This window comes from Borostomias antarcticus (assembly GCF_949987555.1).
Source record: "Borostomias antarcticus genome assembly, chromosome: 10".
In the NCBI taxonomy this organism is placed as follows: domain Eukaryota; kingdom Metazoa; phylum Chordata; class Actinopteri; order Stomiiformes; family Stomiidae; genus Borostomias; species Borostomias antarcticus.
The window spans coordinates 25485761-25495454 of record NC_140243.1 but is presented as its reverse complement, the minus strand read 5'-3'; the positions used below and the strand labels follow the sequence as shown (position 1 = coordinate 25495454).

The 9694-nt window shown below is 44.1% G+C and overlaps 1 protein-coding gene across 1 annotated transcript; it reads right to left on the bottom strand.

Moving 5' to 3' along the window:
• Positions 1-497: 497 nt before the first annotated feature.
• yrdc (yrdC N(6)-threonylcarbamoyltransferase domain containing) lies at positions 498-4853 on the bottom strand. Its single transcript, XM_084444150.1, has 6 exons — positions 4722-4853; positions 3960-4155; positions 3630-3744; positions 2267-2386; positions 1865-1995; positions 498-913 (listed from the first exon to the last, which is right to left on the bottom strand). The coding sequence occupies exons 1-6, from the start codon at positions 4780-4782 to the stop codon at positions 808-810; spliced, it is 729 nt and encodes a 242-aa protein (XP_084300276.1). The 5' UTR covers positions 4783-4853; the 3' UTR covers positions 498-807.
• Between the last annotated feature and the right edge of the window lie 4841 nt (positions 4854-9694).

Here is a 9694-nt window from a genome sequence, read left to right as displayed (position 1 = left end):
GATGTGTGAGGCGTTTGTACGTGCAGCTTACCGAAATCGTGCTAACTGTTCAATGATGCTGGCGGATATTTTACCAATAAAAGAATATAAGCCCCGACTATTTATTGATCATCCATTATTATGAGAAAATACAGACACTGAATTTGCGGTTTCACTTCATTACCTGACTCATTGAGAACAGCTGAAACAAGTTAGATACATTTTAGAAAGTATTTAAATAACTTACTTTTGACAAATGTGTCAATATAGGCTCTTGTACAGTTTTTATTTTATGGTATACAGTGCAAGGAGAGGGATACATGCATTTGCACCCACTGGAAGCCATCTTTAGAGACATACTAATATTTGGTCCATTGTATAAACCACTGTGACCGATGTTAAATATAACTGAATAGAATGCCAGATCTATAATAATAAATACAATTGCATCCAGAGAATTATAACTATGAACATTACAGTACATGTATGTACAATTCAGTTAACCCCCAAACAAAAAGGACACAATATTAAATAGTAGCTTTGCTTAAACTGAATCAAGCAGGGCCTACAGAAAATATAAAAACAACCAACAACCAACCCTAACCCTAGAGATGTCACTGAGCCAAATCTCATCATGTTAACACACCAGAGAGTTGGGGCTTTTGCTGGGAGAAAAGATTTAATCTTGGGGCAATAAATGATAACCCAGAACAAATGATAACCCAGAACAAATGATAACCCAGAAGAAATATCGCTCCGTTTTCACATCAGTCCCACCAGTTTGGCAGATGAGACGGTCAGACAAGTCCTCAAACCAGATCAACTGATTCATCTCAGCTCACCGTTCTCCTCAGCTTGTGTTCCTGACTGACTTCCAGAGTCTTCCGACAGTCCGTATTTACGCTCCAGCAAATCCACCGTGGCAGAGAAGGCGCTGAAAGACAACCGGAGTGGTGTCACACGTGAACTACATATTTGCAGTTGAATCAGAAACTCGGCAACTAAGGTTTTAACTTTGTTTAAAGCTGCAGTATGTAACTTCTGCACTAAGTGTCAGCTATAAGCTAGCTACTAACTAACACTGAGTGAGAGTTCCGTCTGCCAGGGTAAATTCAGTCAGCTCTAATCTCACGGTTTGTGGGTTTGGGTACCCATAAGGCCATAGAATACCCCGCGTTGCTGGCTGGATCTAAGCACGCTCGGACGCTTGAACGAAACCAGGTGTGGCCATGCCAAGTTTTTTTATATTTTTTTTAAATGCTCTGGTGTCGCTTCCGACACCAAATTATAACAATTATTGTAACTGCTATAGCACAGCCAAACAGTAGCCTTCACAAAGGAGCTCATCACATATCCCTCTCGTTCAGAAAGCTGCTGCTCGCCTGGTGTTCAACCACCCCAAGTTCTCCCACACAACTTCCCTTCTCCGTTCTCTACACTGGCTCCATGTAGCAGCTTGCATCCAGCTTAAAACTCTGGTACTAGCCTGCAGGGCAATGAAAGGAACAGCTCCCTCCTACCTCCAGCGGTCGATTGACACAGTCACGGCTCTACTCTGTCCTGGCCCCGCAGTGGAGGAATGAACTGCCCACTGATGTCAGGAAAAGCAGAGTCGCTGCCCATCTTTCGCCGCAGGCTCAAAACTCACCTCTTGAAGAAGTACTACCACGATCCTCCCTCTTAAGCACATATTGTATTTTTTGTTTACTATTCTTGCACTTTTTATTCAGCACTAGATTATGCTCTTAGAAAGGAAATGCACTTGTGAGTTCTGGCAAGTAGTAGTACATTGGCTTTTCCTACGTTAAGTGCAATTATTGTAAGTCGCTTTGGATATGATGGCGACAGCTAAATGACTAATGTAATGTAATCAGAGCAGACTCACCAGCCAGGTCTAATGATACGGTATTTGCCCAACACTGATAGGTCGACTACTGTTGACCCCAACCGACTCTGGTCTCCTATTGGGCCACCGTCCACCACCACTGCTAACCGAGGCCACAAGTCCTGAAACTCCTGCAGGAATATAAAACCCTTCATGACCACAAACATTTATTCTAAATGGATACATGTACATTCTGAACATTCGGAACAAAGAGATGCATTAACAATCCAGTTGATGTTGTAGCCTAGTAGTCTCTCATAACCATCCCAAGATACTCACCCCCCCCCCCCCCCCCCCCCCCAGCACCTTGCTAGTGAGGTGAATTTCGTGCAGATTTTTGGTGATCCCACCCCACCTCCTTGGATTAAAATCGGTTTAACACACATTGGGATGTTTACTTACATGCACGGCCACAGTGCTGGAGTGTGTGCTGATGTTGGCGCTGGTCAGAGCCAGCGGTTCTCCGCACATCTGGCACAGGCGCCTCATGAACGCATGGTCTGGGATGCGAACGCCCACTAACTAGATGGAGCCAAAACAAGAACACACAGCCATGTGAAAACCCTCACCATCTGTTTGAGCGGACGATCTGAAATGGGAAGCGCCTGTCTTGTGTATGGTGAGTTATGGAGGTTACAGGTATGGGGGGAGGGGGGGGACCCTTACAGGAGTGAAGGGGGGTGGGGGGGACTCTTACAGGAGTGAAGGGGGGTGGGGGGGACTCTTACAGGAGTGAAGGGGGGAGGAGGGGGACTCTTACAGGAGTGAAGGGGGGAGGGGGGGGACTCTTACAGGAGTGAAGGGGGGAGGGGGGGGACTCTTACAGGAGTGAAGGGGGGAGGAGGGGGACTCTTACAGGAGTGAAGGGGGGAGGGGGGGACTCGTACAGGAGTGAAGGGGGGAGGGGGGGGGGACTCTTACAGGTATGGGGGGAGGGGGGGACTCTTACAGGAGTGAAGGGGGGAGGGGGGGGGGACTCTTACAGGAGTGAAGGGGGGAGGAGGGGGACTCTTACAGGAGTGAAGGGGGGAGGAGGGGGACTCTTACAGGAGTGAAGGGGGGAGGGGGGGGGACTCTTACAGGAGTGAAGGGGGGAGGGGGGGGACTCTTACAGGAGTGAAGGGGGGAGGGGGGGGACTCTTACAGGTGTGAAGGGGGGAGGGGGGGGACTCTTACAGGAGTGAAGGGGGGAGGGGGGGACTCTTACAGGAGTGAAGGGGGGAGGGGGGGGACTCTTACAGGAGTGAAGGGGGGAGGGGGGGGACACTTACAGGAGTGAAGGGGGGAGGGGGGGGGACCCTTACAGGAGTGAAGGGGGGAGGGGGGGGACTCTTACAGGAGTGAAGGGGGGAGGGGGGGGACTCTTACAGGAGTGAAGGGGGGAGGGGGGGGACTCTTACAGGAGTGAAGGGAGGAGGGGGGGGACTCTTACAGGAGTGAAGGGGGGAGGGGGGGACTCTTACAGGAGTGAAGGGGGGAGGGGGGGACTCGTACAGGAGTGAAGGGGGGAGGGGGGGACTCTTACAGGAGTGAAGGGGGGAGGGGGGGGACTCTTACAGGAGTGAAGGGGGGGACACTTACAAGAGTGAAGGGGGGAGGGGGGGACTCTTACAGGTATGGGGGGAGGGGGGGGACTCTTACAAGAGTGAAGGGGGGAGGGGGGGACTCTTACAGGTATGGGGGGAGTGGGGGGACTCATACAGGAGTGAAGGGGGGAGGGGGGGGACTCTTACAGGAGTGAAGGGGGGAGGGGGGGGACGCTTACAGGAGTGAAGGGATTGAGGTCAGTGTTCAACACCTCTGCCCTCTCCAGCACCAGCGTCACCGGGCCGGGCAGCAGGTCCCCCAGCAGCTCCTCCTTGACCGACACCTTACAGTACCTGTCATGAGAGGCGAGAGGCACAATACTGTCAGAGCTGCTTCAGCTGTATTTTCAGGCATGTGAGAACGGCTCGGCCTGATTAGCCAGACCAACCTGATCTCACAGCACACATTATGTTTCACTTGAATTGAAATGTGAGGGCAGCAGCCTGGATTGCCAGGCTATGGCTTCGTGGCAATACTGTCAAAACACATTAAATTAGATTGGGCATACTTGTAGATGTCCTGTATTTCTCCCACGCAGATAGCCAACGGTTTTTGACCATTTCGTCCCTTGATGTCATAGACCCGCCGGATGGCCTCAGAGCTCTGAGCCAGACACGCCAGGCCGTAGATGGTGTCGGTGGGCACGGCCACCACCTGCCTCTCCTTCAGGGCTCTGACAGTTGAATCCAGGATTTCAGCACCATCTACAGTTCAAAAGTAGAGAAATGCATTTAGTCAACTTTGACACGATGTGAAAACACGGAACACATTTTAAAATGTGAAATCAAGGACGAGCTCCCTCCAATAAAAAATAGTATGACTTTCGTAAAACAGGACCCCTAGGATAGCAAACAAGTCTTAAAGGTTAAACACAAGACGCTGAGTCTACACAACAACATGTGCAGCTGGAAATCACATCTGTCTATATCCTTATTTCCCGATTAATGGTTACCTATATGATGATGGAAATCTCTCAAACTTGTATAATGTTGAACTGTGAATCTACCGGTAGCAAACAGTGAATGTAACTGGCGTTACATAAGTGCTTAGGTTACATCCACCTAAGCACTTATTATATTATATTGCACTGTTCTTGCACTTTGCCTTCAGCACTAGATTATGCTCTTAGTCACTTGTTTTAGAAAGAAGATGCACTTGTGAGTTCTGGCAAGTAGTAGTACATTGGCTCTTCCTACGTTAAATGCAATTATTGTTAGTCGCTTTGGATAAAAGCGTCTGCTAAATGACTGTAATGTAATGTAATGTTTACCTGGTCCATTGACGCTCTGCGGTAACAAACGCAGCACTTTAGTCTTAAGTTCTTTGCACATTGCTCTTCCTTGTTGAGTTACCGCAGCAAAAGAATAAGCGCTTCTTGATCGGATGGAGGCCAAAATAAATGTATAAGTAGTCTGCATGTACAATATGTCTCAGATTGCTCGTGGTGTCTGCATGGTGCTGCCTGATGAAATAACATTGACAGCCTTCCGGGTAACGCCTCCAAAGTATGACGCGAGTCGTTTCTTAAAGGGACAGTGCAGACTTTTCGCCACGACTCGAAGCTTCATGCATTCATACTCAAGCTTGGCTCTCAACTTGATTGCCTGGCTGCCTGCCACTGATTATGAAGTGACATCACCTGTGTTCCTATCAAGTCATGTGACCATGGATGTATTCAACTAGCGTGACAGGTTGGCATTCTGAGAAGAATCATGGCATCAAGTCAAGGTAGTCAACTCATCACACTTTATGGTTCTGTGTAACTATAAGGCCTGTTTGTTCATTTGGAATGTGTGAATTCATCGTGTATCATGACTTCCTTCATATTGTAGACAGAGAGACACCGGAATGTGCACCCCCTAATGATGGAAAAGAATCTCCTAACACTCAGGTCAGCTTTGTGATCAAATCTTGCTTGGTTTCCCTCTAAAATACTGCCTTTGATATATCCTGATACAGTCCAAATAAATAGAGAACTCTTTTTAGGGAGTTATTGCACCCATGGTATTAATTTGAACAGTTTTCCACTTCCAGCAGACAGTGACTCAACCCTTATTCAGTCCTTGTGGACTGAAAGCTAATGTATGTTCCCCTGTATGTTCTGGCTAACTCAGCTCATGGAGGACCTTGATGACAGACTGAGTTCTCTGAACGATAAGATAGAACTATGCGACACTGTCCTGAGGGACTTGGAGGAACTGCAAGGTCTCTTAGAGGTATGAACATGCCACGTTTAAAACTCAACTCAAACTATTGGGAAACCACAAAACCCATGTAGTTTCTTGCTCTCCATCAGGGCAAGAGTCTCAGCGATGACCCGTTTCCTGCTCAAGTGAATGAATAAGAACTACTGCAGTGATGGGTGGTTAAATGTAAACGATATGCATGCTGGAAAATAAACATTTGTGAATGTGAATGTCTCTTGGTTTGGGAAAGGTAAAACAAATTGACAAGTCTGGTAAAACAAATTGACAAGTCTGGTAAGATTTTATTAGTATTATATTGCTCTCAATTCAAAAAGTTATTACTTTATATCATAATACAATATTACTTTATACAAAACAAGCATAAGCAAACCATTTTCACATTATACATTCTTTAAAAAATATCTATACAATTCCTCAATCTTTGGGTGTTAAACACATTCTTTTGGAAGCATTAGTTCCCCCTTCTGTTACCCATTGAGAACATGCTCAACCTGGATCGGTTGTCGAACTATTTACAGAGTTCCAAAACGCATCATTTTGCCACCATGGCTCTTTCCAAAGTGGCACATCTGAAAAACACCCAACTTCCAAATAAATGTCACCATGTTTTGCACAAATACATTTGCCATTCTAAGCATTGACCCTGGCTGGAAAAAAGACCAGTGTTCCCATACACAAGGTGTTAAAGCTGCAGTGTGTCTGATTTTAAATATTGCCATGATAAATTGAGTGATTGAAAGTGTTTTGTAGACGCCTGGTTCAAAGTCTGCACATTATGCGGAGATCCAATCAGCAACACGGCATTCTTCTATGGCCTGATGGGTACCCAAACCCACAAACCTAGAGATTAACTGACAGATTGACAGAGTAACTGACAACATACATTGGCGGATGGAATATTACATACTGCAGCTTTAACAGTGCCTTGCCAGCAAAACAAGTTGTTTGAATGAAATGTAGGCCTACCCCAGAAAGGCAGAACTTGGGTTTGATTTCTAACGTCTTGATCTAAATAATTAAACTGGGTCAACAAATAGGATCAATATTTGTATTGCCATTAGAGACACAAAATGAGATGACTTGAGTAAAATCAGCACATATAGTATAAGTAAAAACTTATAAGTACAACTATGACATATCATTTTTACCCATAACGTAAAAACTGCAGCGTACATTTGACCCAAATAATTCTTAGAACAGAATCATAATGATTTCACATGTTCTTTTTTTACCAAGTAAATCCAGTAAGTGTATAACCAGGTAACACACAGGAAGGCAGAAAACAACAGCAAAAAGCACAACTCCTGATTGATTCAAAATGTGTGGGAAAGCACTGGATTAAAACACCAATATTCAGCAATGCCCCAGTTCCCCACCCGACTCTTTAACATGATCCATCACGTGTCATAGACTAGACCCTTACAGCAAGAACCATGGTTAGAGTAGCCTAATCAAGACGGACAGTGGTCAAAGGTTGGATAGTCCAATATTTTCTTTGAGTAAATTTGCAAAGGACAATATTAGTTAATCTTCATAGTTGATGGCAACCCTGCATACTGAACGAGGAGGAAAAATCAATTGACTGATGTGAAAAGTGATTGGTCAGAAGGTTTATTACATTTCACTTTTGGGAATGCTGCAGTCAAAATAATTGCATAGTACTTTTCCTCAAAGGTATGCGTGGAATTGGCTGATGGGTCAAGGCAGTATTTACAATAGTTCAGGCTACACTGTCCAAAATGTATAGGGGGCAATACTTCAAGTGGAAAAAGATAATCTCAAGTTTGATCATTACAACACTTCATACTCTAGTAGTGGACCAAACCGAAGTCTAAGTGCCAGCAATAAGAAAAGAAAAACATTCTGTTTATTAATACTAATAAAATGCCAATTAGTAAACGCTTATTTCCAAAGCGTCTTACAGTACAGTGAATAGGCCCATCATTTTTTTTTGTATGCATTGATATTCATCTTTGATATCTGGTGCATTTCAGACAGGAAAAGGGTAAGTGGCAAGTTATTCCCATGTCATCTTTCTTCTCAGTTCCTACAGAATACCCTCACCTCTGTGTTTATGAAGCCCTGGGTGGGTCTCAGTCCCTCTTTCCATGTACAACAGCAAAATAATCAAACATGAACCAAACAAGGACACTGATACAAAATGTGTCTTGCAGAACAGCAATTAAAATATCGGTGGGATTTCATGAGTATACGGTGACGATTTGCAAAATGCAGTATCACATTGACTGCAATGCAGTATGACTAATCAAGTAATGAACCCTTTCAGACTGGCGTTTTGCTGCAGTGATGCATATACTGTATCCATTACATACACCGAAGGGTGAAATCTAATGTGATTCTAGGCAGGATTCTTGGCACAAAAAAAAAAATCACAGCAAATTGCCAAGTCATCCATATCCTTGTATGGACTGCATCTAAAAGGCTTTGAAAAAGGAGGGACCAGAAGGACAGGTTCATGGTGATAGGCAGACTGACAAGGCAAGGAGCCGGGCATACCACAGCGAGCCAGATGACCCTGTGGTTAAGGCCATGTAGCTCTACACCTAATATAGGGCATAATGTCCTCGCTCCTATTTTGTCCTCATTGCATTGCGTCCCTTGTGAAACAATAATGTTACTTATATTATTATACTCTGAAAATACTATGTTGACTGTACAGAGGCCAATAAGATATATCACTAGCCAAATCAAAGCGTTCTCAAAATCTTCTAAAGGATAACACAAACAAAAGAGAAAGGGGTGTTCTCTGAAGCCCCTCCAACCCCTAAAGTCTACATTAGAAATTCTATACAAAAATACAAATTCTAGAACATTCTAACAAGTAGGTAAAGGGTGTTTACATGACCAGACACTATATTTACATCATCATCGCCAAGACCATTTTTTAAACACCCTTTTACAGCAGTGGTTCACAAATGAAGAATGTAGTGGTGATGCAGATGACTACCCATTCGGTCACTGATTTTCAAAGGTGACGCACACAACGCAGGGAGGAGAGTGCAGCTGAAACAGGGCTACTGCAACAGAGGGGTGTCTGGCAGTAAGTTGCATGTCTGATCAACCTATAGATCATGCATTCCTGAGAGGGTCAGGCTATATACATGGATATTTTCACTGCAGACAGACTTTGCAAACCAGAAGACCTCAGACATTAATATTTGCAATAATGCACACTTTCTTCTTTCTTTAGAAAGATATAAGAGAGAGAGGGGGGGGGGACAAAATCTGTAACAATTATATGAACTAAAAATAAAAAAGTCTCAGCAGAAAACTGAATAAATTAAGTACAAGGATTATGATAGACTTTGTCCACAATGCTTAAGGGAAAATGACAGTAAAGTAATAAGATTAAGCATTTCAATAAATTAACATGTACAACTTAAATATTAGTTAAGTTATAGGCAACTTATTACCGATTACCGAGACTTTCTAGATCAAATTTAATAGGCAAGTATATTTTCTCACAGGTTGTCTCTTCAATTAGTAGATACACATGTAAGGAGATCGCATGGTAATGCACAATAAAAACCAGACAAAATTAATCACATTTTCTGGACTACACTAACCTTCCTAGGCAAAACACTGAGGATTGCCCTTCATGTAATAGCATTCAATGAACATTGCCATCGAGGGAATGAGAAACGTGTCAAATTCTTGGTGGGAAGGGTACTCCTGGTGGGAAGGGTATTAGATAGAACTCCACCAACTGATTTTACATGCAGTGCATTCTGGTCAAAAGCATCCTAGCTATATCCAGGTATAAGCTGGATAACTTTACTGCACTACAGCACATGAATAGACAATCTATTTCTATCAATGGGCGCTTCAAGACATGCGAAGCAAAATTATTGCCAGGACCTTTCAAATTTCAATGATAGTTTTCTGATAGGCGTTGCTAGCAATATGCCAACATTTAAAGACCTCACTAAAAACGACCGCATATTGACCCACAGAACACTACTGATCTGAGTGCTCCCTCTGGTAGAGGAGTCAGCCCACTAACTATGCCAAACAA